At 35.7% G+C, this 20,355-nt stretch overlaps 1 protein-coding gene across 1 annotated transcript; it reads left to right on the forward strand.

Moving 5' to 3' along the window:
• Window positions 1-18,688: 18,688 nt before the first annotated feature.
• Window positions 18,689-19,124, forward strand: LOC149832336 (phenylcoumaran benzylic ether reductase IRL1-like). The gene is made up of 2 exons (XM_090013225.1): window positions 18,689-18,791; window positions 18,952-19,124. The coding sequence occupies exons 1-2, from the start codon at window positions 18,689-18,691 to the stop codon at window positions 19,122-19,124; spliced, it is 276 nt and encodes a 91-aa protein (XP_089869351.1).
• Window positions 19,125-20,355: the final 1,231 nt, after the last annotated feature.

Consider the following 20,355-nt stretch of genomic DNA (forward strand, 5'->3'; position numbering starts at 1 on the left):
CACGACTTTATCGAACTCTCGTAGTTTGATAGGGTTAATGTGGTCCGCATACCACCTGGCTGCTACTCCTTGTAGACTGTGGGAAAAGCAAATGAAGAGAGCCCTGTTATCTTTCTTAAAACGGCCGCATTCTGCATAGAACGTGGCCAAATGAGATTTAGGATTGCCCGTTCCATCAAACTTGAGGAATTTTCGTGGGAGATTTTCCAGATTGTCATCCCCTTCTAGCCGTTGCAGAAATCTTCACCAGAATAGGTTTGTTTGCCTTTGCTCTTGGCCTGAATATCTTTGATTGCTCAAGTCATTTCCCTCAATTGCTTGTGCATCAGATCCTCAGCTGAGATCCCAGCTTTGGGCTTATTCACAGATTCAGGCTCTTCAGTGATTTTTACGAACTGCCGTAGAGGATTCTTACTGAAGACAAATTGCTCTTCCTCTTCTGACTTTTCCTCTGCTGATTCTGATTCCTCAGAAGTGGTGTCAGGCTGGACCTTTTTCCTGATAATCTTAACTTGCTTTTTCACAAACTTTTTCTTCAATTTGCTCTTAGGAACTGCCTTCTTCAGACTGACCTCAGCTTGTTCTGACATCATTCTGGCTATCATTTTCTGGAACAGCCCATACATAACAGGGTCGATATCGTCTCCCTTGTACTGACTCTGTCCTCTGGCTGACTTGGGAGAGTCCATCGCTTCAATCTCACTGTCACTGTGCTGAGAAACTGTTTCTTTCCCAGTTCTTGTTTGAACCATTCTAACAATGCCGATGCTTTCTGCAGAATAAGGGAATGGTTAGAGCGAGGAAGAGACTTTTTTCAAAACAACATTTTGAGAAAAGAATAAAGGACTTGGTAGACAATTAAAAGGATTATCCCATTACTAGGGATTGGGTCGTCACAAGATTTGTGACAATTGCGTCATCATTCTCATGACAACTGAAAAATATGCCTTGTTACCTAGGCGAGGTCGTCGACCATGATAAAAGATGTTTGAAGAAGAACGAGGAGAATATAAAAAGAATATCCCCATCGCCGGAGATAAGATCGCCACAGACATTGCGATTATCTATGCTCAAATTAATATTTGGCCCAAAAATGCTTTTCAGCCGGACAAAAGGTAAATTTTATTGATAATGGATTCAAAGACAAAGAGAGGGTGGACAGACAGTTTGCCACCATTCTCGATATTCAGAAGATACATTGGGTTTAGGAAATACAGACAGAGAAATGAAAGAATCTTAAGTGTATTTGGTTACATGATATGGCCGAGACCACTGATCTGACTGCAAATCGAATTCTGGCATGTGGCCTGCCGGGAAGCGAGAACTGTCTGAGACACCTCTCTGGCTGATAGTCGACACAGAAGAAGGGACCAAGCAATCTGTAGCGCTTGCTATGAGCATGAGTGTAGCGATGAACTGACTCTTGCCTCTCAAAGTAATCCCAAAGGATCTCCTCCTGATGCAGACTCTCGATCAAAGCTCGATACTGAATGGCTGACTACGGCTTTTTACTGTTGAACCTGAAGGAACTGGCCTTTGACGGCACATGTCGTAGAAACCAAGACTGCAAGGCATAAGTACATCCTTCCACCAGAATTGTCTCTCCAAGGGCGAAACGAGCTAAGCCTCGGTAGAGAAAGGCTAAAGCTGCCATGAAAACTGAAAGTTGACGGATCTGCTTGCTTCCCCATCTTTAAAAGAATTGGGTGACTCTGACATCGATAAAATTCTGGCCGTCTTGAAAGAATGCTAATCCCACTGTGCATAGGACCATGGCATGTTGAATTCTGTCTTTCGTTGCTCGGGACAAGGTGTCAACTTTCTCGTAAGCTCCATACTTGCGATAGAGCCAAAATAGGTCGATCAACTAACTTCCATTGATCTCAGTGAGAGGCCAAGATCTGCTCCTTGTTGCTCTGGCTAATGCTTCTCGAATATCTATCCCCTTGACATTGATTAAGAACTGTTGCTCGACAGAATCATCTGGCTGACCAGCTGGTTCTGGCAATCCCATGATATCACTGAATTCATCCATTAGCAGAGCCATTTCTCTCCATGGAAACCAAAATGTGCAGGTACGCGGATTCCACCGTTCTGTCATAGCCTGAATCAGACTTCCATTGATGGTTCGCTTGCCTACTGCCGATGCCATCTCCAATCCACAGTCATCCAAGTGGTCTGGGAACATACGCGAGAAGGTGGCGAACCAAGAATAATTCCACCGGAGGAAGAAGAAATGAGACTGGATAACCCAATGATCCGGGTATCCATCATTTATCTGATAGAAGACGTGATCTTTAGGAAAGATAGCATCGAGGGAATTGGACGCCATCAGAATGATACTGGAGCAAAAAAGAATAAGGAGAATTAGATAAAATGCAGGACTTACGGATAGACTCTTGAAAAGAGGATAGACATAAATCCTGAAAATTTTGAAAGATAATGGGAATTTAGAAAAGAGATTTCCAGGGTTTTTAAAGAAAATTTGATATAAAAGAGAAAAAAAGTATAGATAGAGAAAAAATATACACCTGGGTTTCTGAAAATAAGGGAAAATTTTGAATAATATACCCAGGGTTTTGAAAAGATTTGATATATATAGGAGAATACAAGGAAACATTACATAATCACAGCTGCACAAACAAAGATGCGCATGCAACACTCCCTAAAAGGCTGACTCTAAATGCAATATTTGAAATGACTTGTAGGACCTTTAATCCTAACTCTAGGGTTCAGATCATATGATTCCAATCAAGATACGCCGATATACTCAAGCCGAAGCTCGAAGTACGTGGCGTAGAATTTTTCTCCGGTTCTAAGGTAATGGCTTCCCAACATCCTTGAGCACCTACCAATATACCTCGGACTATGGCCCTTAGGTACGTGGTAGGGGGGCACTAACCCAAATAAGTGGTCCAGTTGTGAGGCTCTCTCTCGAACTATGGTTCAGTGAGACAACCCAACAACGTGAAGACCGGGACAATATAGGTAGGGATATTTTCGAAAACATGTTCAACATGCAATAAAACCAGAAAGCTCTAATGCAAGTCCTAAAAGAGATAGAATTTAAATGAAGAGAAACATACACTTGCATACATTGTTTGCATTAAATCCCTAGAATTGAGGAGAGTTGTATTTCAGACCTAAGTCTAAGTGAGTATGGAATAATCTCCTCAATATGGTCCTACCAAACCATACTTAAATCCTATATGCATTATGTGAGCTTAGAACAAAGTCTAGGCTCCTAAGGTTTGCATGAAAATGAAGTTGACATTAAAAGAATAAAGACTTGGATAATATCAAAGCAAAGCAAAAGGTACGAATTCGACCGAACGGAGACGGGTCCCATCACGGTCGCCAACTCCTGTGATCATCGCAAAATTTTCCCTCTCGTTCCTCTTTTTCCTTTCCTTTGCCTATCTAGCCTATGTTCCCTTTTTGAAGGGGAATAAAAGACAAAAAAGAAGAGAGAATAAGAAAAGAAAGAAGGGAGAGGAACTCTTTTGCAAGGTCTCATCTGACCAAAATTTTGAAAATGTTTTAAAATTACTCACCTTTGTTTTGAAAATTTGTGGGAAAATAGAGAGACGGGATTCTCTCGTCGGTACGGGGTTCGACCGTTCCTGGCACCTTTACCAGGGGTAATCGAACCAAGGATCGAAATTATGCCTTTTTGTTTTTCTAAAATATCATCTAAGAATTTATCCTAAGTCTAAAATGCACAAAAAATCATGCTTGTGTGAATGCAAGGATGTATGCTCTTTTAAAAAAAATGATCTGAAAATTTCCAAGTGTTTCTGAGATGAACTTGATAATGGAGTGAAGAAATGGTTTTTGAAATTTGAATCTGACTTAGAACTTTAAGATAGATCTTGGAAAGATATTTGAAGTTCTAAGTTTTGATATAATCAGAGTTGGAGAAATAAGTCTTGATTTAAAAAGAATGAAGAAAAGGGGAATTTTTGAAGCTGAGATAGAAAAAAATAAAGTTTTTAAAGTCAAAATAGATTTTGAATTTGAATTTTGAATCTGAATTTCGAAGTAGATGATGAAATTTGAAATGGAATTGAATTCCAAATTTAAAGTTCGAAATCAGGATGGAGTTTTGGGATTTAAGAAATCTAAATGGAATTTGAAAATAAAATTGGATTTAAGAAGTCCAGATGTGATCTGAAAATGGAATTGATTTTGAAATATGGAATTGGGAGTGAAACTAGATCCGAAATCTGGAATCCTAAATGGAATTGGATCCGAAGTTTGGAAACCAAAAATTGAGTTGAATCCGAAATCTGGAATCCTAAATGGAATTGGATCCGAAGTCTGAAATCCAAAATGGAGTTGGATCCGAAGTCTGAAATCCAAAATGGAGTTGGATTCAAAATCTGGAATCCAATATGGAATTGAACCCAGAATCTGGTAATGAACCTGGGAACTTTAAAGTTTAAATTGAACTTTGAAATTTGATCTGAGATTTCAAAATTAAATCCTGAAAATGAATTTGGAATTTTAAAGTTGAATTGAACTTTGAAATTTGGTTTGAATTTGAAATGGAATTTTGAATATAAAAATGAATTTGAAATTTCAAAGTCAAATTGAACTTTGAAATTGAATTTTGAATCTTGAAATGAGATAGAATTGAATTTGAATTTATAAATAAGAATTGATTTGAGAAATGAAGAAGGTATTTGAAGAATTATCTCAAAATCACTTGGATTTTGAAATAATATGAAAAGAATTTTGAAGATATGATATAATTCTATCCTAAATGATGAAATGAATTGAAGAATTTAAAATTGTATTTTGAAAAAGCATATTTTATTCTTTTAAATGAATTGAAATAAGATAGAAGATATAATACATCCCTGACTATGGTCATTGAATGTATTATATAGTAATCATATTTAAATTCAAGTAAAGAATAAAATATATTTTGGTATCTTTATAGAGTTTAAAATGAAATTAACTCTCAATATATCCTGACTATGGCCATTGCTATATATCTTGAGTTAATTTTAAGTTAAACTCTAATAAAGGAGGAAAAATATTTGAAAATATGATAATTTTTTAAGGAGATCTAGTGTAGATCCAGTGTTATTCCATAAAAGATGAAAATCATAAGTTTTGTTCACACCTTGACTATGGCCATTAATGCAAATCATCAACTTAGGATTTAATCACCTCTTATTAGAATGGTGTACATGCCATTCGTGTTCCCATTTGTGAATTTTTGAAAAGAAGAAGGATGAAAACATACAACTTATGATATTTACATGCTCATACATTCTATTCTAGAACTGGAAATGGAAAGTTTTCATTAATATCTAGCTATTACATCATTGAAATTTGCATTAAAACCCAAAGTCCAAATCTAGAAAAGAAATTCAATAATTCATATCTTTCCTGTAAAACAGAGCTAGTAAAGATCAAAGATGCCTATGGAAATCCATAGAATATTACATTGAACTTGGAATGCCATTAATAAAGTGTTTATGCATATATTCTATACCAAGGAAAATACAATGCAAATGACAAAACATATTTTGGAATGATGTGTTTAAACTAATGAAGAATGAATATCAAAATGTACCTTAAATATCCTAAACTAGTGGTGAAAAATAAATGCTGAGATATATGAATGATATCCTAAACTGATTAGGATGTATATATGATGTGGGATGTAGGAATGTATACATATAGCACCATCCAGATAAAAAGCTGAAAGGTTGAAAATTTCATCATTTATTGCACATATTCACTAAGAGGTCGAAATAGACTGATTAAGACGAAACCTCACAAGCATAGTGACATAATCATTGAAAGTGACATACTAATCCTATAGATATGCTGGAACTCAAGTGAATTAGCTAACTTAATATATATATATATATATAAACATGTAACAGGAGATATACAGGATGAAATGCAATGATAAAAAATAGAAGAAAAAAAAATTCTGAATCAACAGGATATTATTAACAGAATACTGAAGATAAAAGTGACTTGAAAGCAAAGTAACTCATGGATGGCAATGATGAATGCAAAAGTGAGCTTTATAATGGAATGTGCTGCAAATACGACTGTAGCGATCAAAATCGAGATGGGTAATGACGTGCTAGTGTTAGAGAGGATGCAATGCCAAGACCCATATGAACCAGGAAATCCTATTATACCCAGAACTGAGATGGATATGAAAGAAAACAATAATAATAAAATGAAATAAAATAAAAATAAACAGAAAATCCGCAATGATCGGCAACTGTTTAATGGCCTTCACATGTAGAGAAAGTAAACAAAGCAGAGGGGATGAGGCTGAACTATCAAGAGAAGCCCGAAATTAAGAAAGCTATTCAAAGCCTTCTCACATTGATAGAATTTAATCAAAGGAATTATAAAAAAAAAAAAAGAACGGGTCATCAAACATTTAAAAGCCACAATGCTTAACAAGAATCAGAAAAAAATGGTTAATAAAAGCAAAAGAGAAATCAAGCGGCATGTTGTTTATGATCGGAACGTGAAGTCAAGATCATCATGACCGTCACGATCAACCAGCCATCCACAGTAAAATGGGGGTGCAGAAAATCCCACCATGACGGGTGATAAAACCCCAGCCAATTGCTAAATAAAAAGAAAGAAAGAAAAGAAAAAGTAGAAACCGAATATGAAAGAGAGAAAACAAGGAAACATCAACTGAATATCCATTCAGACTATATGAACCAAAATCACCAGTGAAAAAGGAAATAAAGGGAGGTGTGAGAATTGATCTGTTCCATTGCTGTCGCACGGGAGTGTGTCGGAGTTGCTATAAGCAACCCAACATCACCCATATTGCGTTAGTGGGGTTAAAAACAAGAGCAATTGAAAGAGAAATCAGAAAAATCAAAGGGAAAAGGTGAAATATATGGTGTGACAGAATTGAAATTTGAATCCCAGATGGATCGGCGATGCCATTGCGAGGCATCGTCGGTCTTTAGTAAAAAAAAAAAATGGACATCTACCGTAACCTTGAAACAGAAAGGAATATTGGAAACTAAGAGGCACATGAAGAAATATGCTAACAAATAATAATGGTAAGAACAAAAGAAATTGAATTCTACAGATGCGTTAAAACTGTATCAGAAAACAAGAAAACTTAGAGGTAAAGGGAGAAAATATTGTCTTGCTTTGCCCGAATTCTAAAAGTCGGAGGAGAGGGACAGAGTTCTTACCTGGCTTGCTGTTGCTGCTGGGATTGGAAGCCCTTTTGTCAATCAAAGGAGAGATGTAGATGAAGTTGGCTTTGCTGCATGGCCGATCTTCCTTCGGTAATGCCAAGAAGGAGCAGAGGAAAGGGGAAAAGGCTTGCGAGAGATGAGCGATGATGGGGGTGAAGTCTGATCAAGAGGGGCGATTGGGAGGTAGAAACTGGATCCTGAAGGAGAAGAGGTGCGATGGTGAAAAACCGATCGTGATGGAGATCGTGATTCTGGAGGGGTGAAAGCGGATGCCCTGGAAGACCCCCCATGCATGCTCCTTTTAAAGAGAAAGAGGAAGCTTCTGGAAAAGAGGATTTCGTTGAAGATCGACGGGGGGAGGCGTCGAGGTTGTTGGCGATGAGCGGGTGAGGAGGAGGACAGAAATCTAGCGGCTGATGGAGCTCCATCATGAGATTTCTCCTCGGCAGTGGAGGAGGCCATTGAGGATCAAGGGTTGAGGAAGGGGATGGTGATCACAGGGTTTCTAGAGGGTAGCGCGGGCCTGCAATAGGAAGAGAGAGAGACCGAGACCTTTTGCAAAAAAAAAATTGCGATTTTTCAAGAAGAGGGTTCCTAAAAAAATGGTTTTTCATAAAACGGTTTTCAAAATGAGGTTTTTAGCAAAACAAGCTTTAAACTACTTGTTTTTTTGCATATTTTCCGATTTTTTTGATTTTTTGTTGTTTTTCTTGGTGTTTTACGCATTTTTTTGTAATTTTGAAATAAAACTCTAAAATTTTCAAGAAAACAAAGGATTTGTGTAAAATTTAAAAATATTTACAAAAGAAGCGTTTTTCGAGAATTCAAGGCTATTTTCTGAAAAATTCTTCAGAAAAATGAGTTTTGATCCAGAATTTGAGAAAATTTTTGAGTTTGAACCTCGAACCGAGAAATATTGAGCAGTGAATCCAAACGAATGTCAGATGGACTGTCCAAGCCATTAAAAAACTATTTTTGATATTTTTGTAATTTTAATTTGAAAATTGGACAATGAGGCTCAGATTTGAATTTTGATATTGGGTCCGGATCCGAAATTGAGTCAGATATATAAAATGAATTTGATTATGGCAAATTCGAGGAATAAACTGAAAATCTTGAGAAAAAATGACTCAATTTATTCAGCAAACGGGGGGCCAAGGGCAGAAAGAGAATATTTACAAATTTTTTGGAAAATTTGGGGTGTTTACACTGTGATAGTTATTACTATGTATAACGATTAATGTGATAGCGATTACTATGTATAGCGATTACTGTGATAATGATTACTATGAACGATTTACTGTGATAACGATTACTATGTATAGTGATTACTGTGATAGCGATTATTGTGAATAATTTACTATTATAGGTATAATTATGTATGCCGATTACTGTGATAGCGATTATTATGTATAGCGATTGTATAACGATTATTATTTATAGTGATTACTATGTACAACGACGTGTAGAAGTACAAATGAGATTACAAATAATATATTATTTTGTGTTACAGGGAGGTCACAAGAGAAGTAGAGCACCAGGTGAAAAGCTCAGAGGGCGGTGTCAGTGGCCTGTAGTTCTGTCATGGTATGGATAACTGAGTTAATATCAGAAGGATCGATTATAAAATATGCACTTTGGTGGCCCTCTGGACCAGCATTCTTTTGAAATGTGCTGGAACACCATGACTCAAATAAGTAGAATAATAAGATGAACATATTCCATTTGATTCTTTTGCGATCACCATGACCCTAAAAGATATGATACGGATTACGAGCCTTAAGTGCTATGGAAGTGTTGTCTTATTACAGGATTCAAACTATACCGCAAGGGACAAGTGCATGGCCCTTCTAGGAATATTGATGGAGAACTGGAGGCAATGTATTTCTGGTGGAAGCAATTTTACATCGATGAAAGTTTATTTTTTTCGTAATAAATGAGAAGGTTGGTCCGCTACATGTGCATTTGAAAGAGTTGACCAAGAGTTGCGCGACTTCCTTCTTTATTTTTTTGGACTTACTTTATTTTCTGATTTGTCTGGTTCAAGAATAAGTTACATGTGGTTGTAATTCTTGGAAGACTTAGATAAAGTCGACAACTATGCATGGGGTGCTGCTATGCTTGCACACTTGTACAGTCAACTTTACCATGCAAGTAGTGGTACAAAAATCATCGCAGGGTTTTGGCCATTTATTCAGGTAATTATTTATTACATATTTTGTAGTTGTAGACTAAAATAGTTGAAGGTTATAGTCTTACTAATATATATGATTTTGTAGGCCTGGTTGTGAGAGCATATTGTTGCCTTGTGTCCTCAGTGTGGCCCTGTGATTTATGGTTTTCCAAAGATCGGTCGGTGGGCTAGAATAAATGTAAAGCAAGATAATGCTAAGTTCATTTTAGATGGTCTGCAATTAAATAAGGTAAATGGTTTAAAATCATTTAGAATCGTTTCAGCATTTATCATTCATTAGTATAAATCATTGAAATGTTTAGCATTCTTAAGTAATCATTGCGGCAGGATTTTCACTTCATTAGTATACATTGTTCTAATGTTTAACATTCTTAAGTAATGATCATTACAAGATTTTATATTCCTTAGTACAAATCATTATCACTTTAGCATTTAACTTTCATTAGTGTAAATCGTTATAATCATTAGCATTCGTAAGTAATGATCATGACAGGATTTTGTATTCCTTAGTACAAATCATTATCGCGTGTAAATCGTTGTAATCGTTATCTTTCTTTAGTAATGATCATTGCAAGATTATTTCTTTGTTAGTACAAAGCGTTATCGTTTTAGCATTTAGCATTCGTTATTGTAAATTGTTGTAATATGTAGCATTCTTTAGTGTAAATCATTTTAATACAAAGCTCTCATTAGTAAAAATCATTGTAATATATTTAGCACTCGTTATTATAAATCATTTTAATATTTAGCATTCATTAGCATTAATAATTATGTCTATACCTAAACCATAATCTCTAATGTACAGGTTGTGTGAAGACCATATGAAGATGGGGAGGATGAGGACCAAGAGATTGTTGCTCAGGCTGCGAGACTATCTGGCTACGATATTTGGCTGTTTAGCAATTATGAAGCCGAGTTGCAGCATGGTAGTCGAGTTCTCCTACAAGCTGACTTGGGACAGTCTACCTCAAAGCAGCTTGTGGAAGTGAGAAGGAAGATAAAAAGTGGTAGGGCCAGGAACTTTAATTGGCACAAACACTTCAGGGAACAATTGGATTGGAACAAAGGAGGTATTCATGCCATAGAGTATGATTATAAAGAACGACAATATGACCCCAACTATTTCAAAAAATATTGAAAACCCATGCGTCATAATCTGGAGATTAAAAATAAGCAACGTGAAAATGTTGGAAACCCATACATCCCTCCTGTCCTCCATTATGTTATCTCCCAGCAAAGAAAACACATCCATTGTGTCCCTCCGGCTACAACAACGATTCTCTGAGTTGCAGTACACGATGAGGAGCAAACACAACTCATAAAAAGAAAGGTAGTCTCTGCCACAAGGTTTGAGATGTTGAAGAGGGAGAATAAGAAGTTACAGAAGTAGGTGAGGAATTTGGAAAGACAAATGCGATCACAATATGATACACTAGTAGAGATGATGACCATTGTTTATAATAAGATCGAGGGAACCAAGAGGCCACCGAGGAAAGAGAGTCCACCAAGAAAAAGAAAGAGATAATTTATATGTCATAGTCCATCTGAGTCATCAAGTGTCACTGAATAAACATTATATGATTTTTTTATTCTGATATTTATTTCTTGTAATTCTATAATTCTTTGTTGTAATTCTATAATTCTTTTTTGTAAAGTGACATTCTATAATGTATAATTCATTTTTTAATAAGCGTAACATATAAGTGTCACTGAACAAATCATTGTACTGTGTAAATTATGAATTGATTTTACGAGCTGTCTTCATATCGCAATTTATACAAACATTAATAAAAGGCTGAAATGATTTGTACGTATAAAGACTACGTACTATCGTGATTTGTTTTTTAAAAAGGTGTTTCATCATGATCTGTACAGCCATCCCACCAAAACCCATGAAATAATCAAGCTTTGTCTAAGCGAACGATACGTTCCATCGCGATTTACACAATGACTGATTCATAAATGGTGAAAAAAATAAATCGACATGATATTTAGACTTAGTAAAGAACAAATTGAGTTAACTTCAAAGATACAAACGTCATTGTATAAATCGCTTTGGGACAATATCTGGTATAACAATTAAGATACAGTATATGTACAACGATTTGTCTTATTGTGATTTACACTGACTGATAAAAGACAAAAAGTAGAAAGAAAAAACAAATTGACACGATGTTTATTGGTGAAGTAAAAATCTTGGTAACTTGATAAATACAAATCGACTTAGAACCACAATTCATGACTTAGTTGCAAATTGACACGATATTTAGACTTAGTAAACTACAAATCGTGACTTAGTTGCAAATCGATTTCACTGTAACGATATGTGCTATCATGATTTGCTTGATACTGATTGTCCTATCACGAATTAATTTTATGAGCTTTGTATATGTGAACAATATGTCCTATCATGATTTACATAATGATTGATTCATAAAAGGTAAAAAGGAAAAATAATAAACAAATTGACATGATGTTTATACTTAGTAAACTATAAATCGAGTTAACTTCAATGATACATTACAATCACATTCATTTACAAAATATATGAGTATTTAGTTACAATACATCATGACCAATGATTTGGCTTAGATATAACACAACCATCATCATCAAAGAAAACTGACATCATGATCAGCATCACCCCCATGTCCAAATAGTTATGTGCTTCAAAACAGACATCATCAGCAACAACAACATCAACACCTTCAGTTTACTGAGTGGCCTTTGCTAGTCATTGGGAATGATAGAAGGCAAATCTATCTACTAATGGAGGTCCATATCTCTTTGCAAGCTTTGTCTAAGCGAACGATATGTTCCATCGCGATTTATACAATGATTGATTCGTAAATGGTGAAAAAGAAAAATAAACAAATTGACATGATGTTTAGACTTAGTAAAGAACAAATCAAGCTAACTTCAACGATATAAATGTCATTGTGTATATCACTCTGGGACAATATCTAGTATAACGAATCAGATATAATATATGTATAAGTATTTGTCTTAGCGCAATTTACATAATGACTGATAAAAGGTGAAAAGTAAAAAGAAAAAATAAATCGACACGATGTTTATTGGTGAAGTACAAATCTAGGTAACTTGATAAATATAAATCGACTTAGAACTACAATTCTCTAAGTTTCATAATATAATAATATTTTTTCTATCGCGATTTGCTTTTATGAGCTATGTCTATGTGAACGATATGTTCTATCACGATTTACATAATGACTGATTCATACAAGGCGGAAAAGAAAAACAATAAACAAATTGACACGATGTTTAGACTTAGTAAAGTATAAATTGAGGTAACTTCAACGATACATCATGACCAATGGTTTGGCTCAGATACAATACATGACCATCATCATTAAAGAAAACAGATATCATCACCAGTATGAAACCCACGTCCAAATAGTGATGTGCTTCTAATGTAATCCAGGTGTGGGAATGTGGAAAGCTATTTATCGGAGGGCATTTCTGTCAAACGCATATCTATCTTTTAGAGACTCCTTTTTTTACAAAAGAGATCACCAAAACATCCATGTCATTCATCGTCGAGTTTATTTTCTGTTGTAAAGCGATTCTATGTGCAACTGAGGATACATCCTATCCAAGAAAATGAGCTCATTAGTAATGGCAACCCACTTTAGCATATTTATCATGAAGTATATCGAAGATTAGGCAAATATTTTTCCAACTACGAAGTATGGTTTACGAACAATGGAGGGTCTGACAATAGGAATAGATCAAATAGATGGACATCAGCATCACCCTCTGTCTATCATGCAGAATATTTGTGCTTGCTCCAGTATGACGGCAATGATTGAAGATGATTATGGTCGTTATATTTTGTGTAAGCTTTGTATACTTCATGACAAATACGCCAGAGTCGTATGTGTCATGAATATATCAATGTATATACAGAAGATAACCACCATATTCATCATCGAAGATTATACAGGTCTTTCTTTATGGCATGAAACAACTAAGTTATCATCATCAAACCCCATCTATCAAGCACAGGTAGAAGAAACACAGAAGAACAAAGAAGAAAGAAAATTACAAGGAGGAAGAAGAAGAAGAAGACGAAGGCGGGGGAGAAAAAAGAAGAAGAAGAAACCACGCTGTCGCAGAAAAGAGGAAGAGGTTAAATAGATTAGAGTTTTAGACCTGGACAATGGGCCGAGTAGGGTTTTACATAGAATAGAGTTTTACACAGATCTATATTAGGGTTTTACATAGAATAGGATTTTATGCACGTGTACACAAATCAACACAATGAAAACCATAATTCGACTTAGAACCATAATTCTTTAAGTTTTATAATATAATAATATTTTTCCTACAACGATTTACTTTAATGAGCTATATCTATGTGAAGGATATGTCCTATCACGATTTACACAATGACTGATTCATAAAAGGGCTTAATAAACAAATCGACATGATGTTTAGACTTAGTAAACTACAAATTGTGACTTAGTAGCAAATTGATTTCACTGTAACGATACTTGCTATAGTGATTTGCTTGATACTAGGGCTTTATGCACGTGTACACAAACTGATATGATGTTTAGACTTAGTAAATACAAATCGAGGTAACTTAATAAATACAAATCGATTTACAACTTGAGACTGATTTAAGTAACAGTTGCAAATCGATTTCACTGTTTCGTTCATAATATTTTAGTAACAGTTGCAAACCGATATGAGTAAATCGCAATATTACATATCGATATTGTTCATAAATACAAAGAAAGACATATCGTTGTTGCAGTAATAGTTGAAATCAATATGAGTAAATCGCTACATTATATATTGATATCATTCACAAAGACAAACAAAGACATATCGATATTGTATGTCTTAGGGTTTACGGTTTTAGGGTTTAGGGTTTAAGGTTAAGGGTTTAGGGTTTAGGGTTACAGGACGTGTATTGAAGCATTTCACATCTTGTTTAAGCTCATTCTGTTTAAGACCGTCTACAAATAATTCATATTGTTTCATGAAGCAAAGCATTGTTAAATATAAATATAGGGTTTTCTTCAGTGTGACATGCATAGATTCAGCTCTTTGTGTGCTTATCATACCTATACAAAAGTATTATCTTTCATATGTCAATGCCCACTTCTCTTTTTCTGCATATAAATTTTGTTACCATAGACAGTCTTCAAGGTCGTATATCTGAATTATTTTCTCCCAATCAGACATAAATGTGACCTCGTCTACGCTCTCAAGTACATACCTTGTAAACTTTTTATTAAACCCTGTCTTCTGATTAAATATATGTCCTATGTTCTTTGCTGCATTTTAAAAGATATGCCACAAATATAGGCGATGATGTACATCTAGCCATACATAAGACACTACAACCACAATTGCGTTATCACCATCTATAAGTATAGCTTCAGGTTGCTTCCCATTCATTGCTTGTGTAAATACTTTGAACAACTACTCAAAGCTTACCTTGGTCTGGTCATATAAAAAAGCGTCACCTAATATACAACTCTGTGGGTGATGGGTTACTCTGACAAACTGTGCAAATGACCATTGTTTAGTATTAATCTTCACTGTCATATAAAAAATAAGCACATCATTGAAGCATTCATAATCTACTCTTGACTTTGAATCTGCCCAAAACATATTTACAACATATCCATCTTCATCCAGTTGTATTGCACTAAATAAACCAGAGTCAATGCTTGATTTCTTCTGTAAGTAATCAACCAAAGAATATATTTCTCTATTCTTCATGTTATTTGCCCTCTTCCTTCTCAAGTGGTTTTTTAGATCCATAGGTCTGAATGGCATATTCTCGCGACCATCATCTATGTGCGTGCATAAATTGTATGTCTTCCTTGGTGCAATGTCGATGCTATCTGCTATTTTAGTAATTGCAGCATGCGCTGCAGTTACTTTACGATGTGACCTTAACATAGGAGTCATAAATGAAGTTGCTAATTCATGGTTATGATCATTAATTAAAGTATGAACTATACATTTCTCATTCAAAAGTCTTTTTAACATAATTCTCGCTGGACATCCATATCTTGAATCTGGCTTGCTCCTTGTTGAATTTCCACTTGACTTCTTCCAATCTTCCTTAGAACAAACATGTCTTTTTCACCATGACACCCTATGCATTTTTTACTAAGAATACCTTTTAACACTGAAGTCAAGTTTTAAGGCATAATCATTGTAAAATTTATATGCAACTTTCTCATTATTAAACTGCATTCCTTCTATGGGAATAGAGTCAAGTGTACTATCATGTACATTCTTAGCGCCTGCACCTTTATCAAGTGTATTGCCATGGTCATTTACCTCATTATCGAATTGCATTTCTTCTATTGAAACATTCAAGTCAATAGTGAATCTAATACCTGTACCCTTTTTATCATGTGTATCATTAGTGCACACGTTCACTTCTTCAGGTGCGTCATTAGTATAAATGTTCACTTCTCCATAACTTTTCAATGATTGAGATAGATCATCTTCATTGCAACCAGATGATAAGCTCACCACTGTCATAAGCAAGATATCATTTTGCGTTAGCCAGCTCATACGTTTACTATGATTTATTCAAGATACATATAATAAGGTTAAGCAAGTCAAAGAAATGATTGAATGAATCACAGTATAAAAGCAACAACAATTTTTTATTTCCTTATACTATGCATCGAGTTGTTACTTACCATGCCAAGAAAAGAAACAATTTGCCGTATATGTGTGTTGACGATAGTGATTCACATGACAACGATTTAATTATATCTACGACGCTGTGAAGCGATTTTAATAGAAATCACTAAATGAGTAGCGATTTGAATACGAAAATTGCCACCGCAAGCGCACAATAATGTATTTTTGCACGCACACATTTTAAAATTCTTTCTATAAATATCTTACAAATCGATACTAGAAAACAAATAATATCTTACAAATCGATATACATATCATATAATATATTATAAATTGATACGATAATTCAGCAAAATAGCTTACAAATCCACACTACAAAACACATAATATCTTACAAATTGATATACATATCGCAAAATATATTATAAATCGATACAAAAATTCAGCATAATAGCTTACAAATCGATACTATAAAACACATAATATCTTATAAATCGATATACATGTCATAAAATATATTTCAAATCGATACAGAAATTTAGCATAATAGCTTACAAATCGATATTAACAAACAAAAAAATATCTCACAAATCGGTAGTATGTTACTACAACCGCGATTTGTGATACATTGCATATACTGATTGAATGGACGATACCCGAAGGGGTGGAGGCACTTCCTCGCATCTGTAAACAAGCATTCTTGTCAACAGGTCCCAACATCTTACAAATATCTTTTATTTTTCAACCGTTCAAAGGATAAGATCCACCTACAATAACAAAACAATGCCTTAATGGTACTCACGATGACATAAGTTCTTTAACAATAGCATGATGACATGGAAAGGTACTCACAACGCCTTAATGGCACTTGTTGGAATGTTTGTGCGTCGTTGCTTTCTTTCATACTATCTAACGACAATGAAAACAAAGAGAAGACTGTAAAAAGAGATGGTTGACAAATGCCCCTATGACACCCACCAATGATCGAATCAGTCGATTGATTTATAGTTATCTCCACAAGGTAAGAATGAACCCGAAAATGTTTTATAACACAAGGCAGGAACGAGAAGGCGGCAATGTGCTGTAGCACAAGCTAAAAACCAAGGTGGGAACCTGGACTCGAGACAACGACAAAGGCTGCTCCGGCGGCAACAGATGACTGTAAAGGGTGCATTGTCAAAAGGAGCTCTGTTACAGCAGATGGTGCAAAAGTTTACAGCTTAGGGCGAAAACGGAATGTTTGGACTTTGAAGAGTTAACATCATCCTCGACTTTCTGGATGGAGGATATTTTTGTTTTTTTCTCGAACCATTGTTTCTCTTTTTTGAATGGAGGACATTTTTGTCCTTTTCTCGAACCATCGTTTCATGGTGAGAATAGCAGAAAAGGGTACTTAAGTCTTTGCAATCGCACCGGACTCCGATGCTAAGTGGTGCCAACACACACGGGGATACGAGCCCCACGTGCTTATATATGTGGCGCTCATTCGGACCCCCAAACATGCAACACTCTCCCGTGTCGGAAACCGTTATCTGAGTTGGAGCACAAAAAAAATTGGAGGATGTTTGGGGAAAGAAAATGAAGGGAGGAGTGAAGTTCAGCTAAGAATCCGCCAAACCCAAATCTTGTAAAACTTCAATTTCAGCTCCTTCTATAGAGAGAAATCCAGGATCAGCTGCCATCACATGGCATACTTTGAGTGTGCCTCTGCACCTGTCTGCCATCCATTTGCTTGTGACTCTCACAACCTGTCTGCCAAAGATGGAGGGCATCAGGTGCAGCGGCACACTTCAAAGTTATCCTGGCTCATGCAGAGGAGGTATTTACTCTCGGAATAAAGTGGAGTTTGGTGGGTGCATTTGTGTAAAACTGAACAACTGCTTTGTCACGTTTTGCACTTTGCTTTTTAAATATCCATATTAGCCCGATCTAACTAAATGTGATTGAGCAAGTGAATGTATTACACATGAAATGTCGCAATACTTTTCAAAATATTGTCATTTTGAACTACCAAAAATATTGTGTATTATCTTGATATTTTGACTCTCTTTTTCTCAACACCTTGATGAGTTTTCTCTTGTTTGAATTGGTAGTCTTTCATTATATTCTTATTTTTTGGTTGATTATTTTAGGATGATTAATTTTGATATTTCAATGGATATAATTAAATTTTCAAATCAACTTTTAATTGCACTTATGCATTTAGTGCTAATTTTTTGGGCAGTTTATTTATTTTTTATTGAAGGTGAATGCTTCAATAAAACCTCGTAGATTTTAATCAAATATAAATTTTTCTATGCATTAAATATGATGGAACTGTAATCAAATCTCATTTTACATTAAATTGCTCTTCAAACATGGTAAGAAATTAGGAAGAGTTAAAAGTCTGAATCCTTACTATTGTTTCCAAACAACAGAAGTAATTTAAAACTCCCTTAACAACCATTTCTATTGAAATCTAGTATTTTTATTTTTTTCAACTCCTTGCAAATCCCTCCAAGTGCCTTCTCCCAAACGGAGCTTTAGTGATCAAAACTTTTTTTTTATGTTTTTTTAGATATTTTCTATAGCCTTTCTGGTGGGGTAGTATTTTGTAGATATTTTGTATTGCCTTGAGGGTTGATGGTGGAATATGGACATGGAGGGCAAGAGCCGAGTGCTGATCATCGGAGCAAACGGGAAGGCTCGGCCGCCATCTGGCAGACGCAAGCCTGGGTTCAGCCCATCCCACCTTCGCTGTCGTAAGAGAAACAACGCCAACCACCCCTAAAAAATCGCACCTCCTTCAATCCTTGGTTTCATCAGGACTCACTATTGCAGGTACCGGAAAATGAAACGGGTAAAAAGCTCAAAACTTTTTTTCGCTTATTGCTACCATCATTGTCTTTGTTGTTGCTAAAGCATTGTCCAGTACTCATTTGTTGGGCCATCATCTGCAGGGTTCCCTTGAAGATTATCCTAGTGTTGTAGAGGCAATCAAGCAAGTCGATGTGATTATCTCTGCCGTAGGCTCCTCGCAGATCATGGATCAGAGACACATCATTAGAGCTATCAAAGAAGCTGGGTGCGTCTAAGGTACCATAACCTCTCTCTCTCTCTCTCTCTCTCTCTCTCTCTCTCTCTCTCTCTCCTTTTACCCTTGTTCTATTTATCTCACATTTTATGATTTCATGGGTTGTGGGCTGGAAATGAGGAGACGTCAGTAACTCGGCTTTGTTGCTGAACGATAGCAGTGTTCTCTTTTGTTGGTTTTCTGTTTTTCTTTTTTTGTTGTTTTGGGTGGGTGAGTTTTTGTGTGTTGGGGGTGGTGGGGGGAGGGGGTGGGTGGGAGTGGGTGACGGGAGGAGGGGTGTTGTGGTTGCAGTGTTGCTACTCTCTGCTATGTACATAGGTATTCAATAAGAAAGAACCACTGAAAAAGGGTACAGTCAGTTGGTGTGATGGAATACTGAGTATGCTTAATGGGTGCAGAGGTTCATCCCATCTGAATTTGGTTCCGACCCCGAGAAAATACACTTACCAGACCCTGCTTATATTTTCCATGCAAAGAAAGCTAAGATTCGTCGAATATTAAGAGAGGAAAACATTCCCTTTACCTGCATTTCTTGCAATTATTTTGCCGAGTTCTTGCTTCCGTCACTCATTCAACCAGGTCTTAAGAGACCACCAAGGGATAAAGTCTTCGTTTATGGAGATGGCAACACTAAAGGTTTCTTGAACTGTTTTTTTTTTTCTCTCGTTTTCAACTATGAAATGCATATTCAAATCTTGAATAGTATTTGGTTGTTGATCTCGTTCAAGTGTAAATCTTTTATTGTGAGTTAGTAGATAAATGTGATTCATTGGAAGGATATCATGGAGAAGATCGATCAATAAAATATGCCTCAACCTTAAGTTGAGCTTGAACGTTAATCACGACTGACTCTTTGTTTTAAATTGATGGTCCTATGTTGCTATCTTTCTACAAAAAAAAGCGTTGTTTTCTAACCTTCTTTTAGATGTTTATGCACCTTTCGTTTTTGTACCTGTCGATGTGTCTATTGCATAATGACTGACAACTCCTCTTAACCAATCCCCTAAAATTAGGTGTTGCTATCTCCTATTTCTAGGAAGATATTAGGACTACTTTGGAGCTGATCTCTAGCTTTTTTTCATACAAGAATCTTCTGCCATGTCAACTAAGTAATATAATGTTATCCAAAATGAGCTTCTCTCTTGCTCACCTTTCAAATCACTAGGCACAGGGAAACATTAGTGTTAGCAAACCATTAAAAAACTTTGTTGGAGATCACTGAAAAATCAGAC

Source organism: Nuphar pumila, chromosome 7 (genome assembly GCF_984573655.1).
Source record: "Nuphar pumila chromosome 7, dmNupPumi1.hap1.1, whole genome shotgun sequence".
Lineage (NCBI taxonomy): Eukaryota > Viridiplantae > Streptophyta > Magnoliopsida > Nymphaeales > Nymphaeaceae > Nuphar > Nuphar pumila.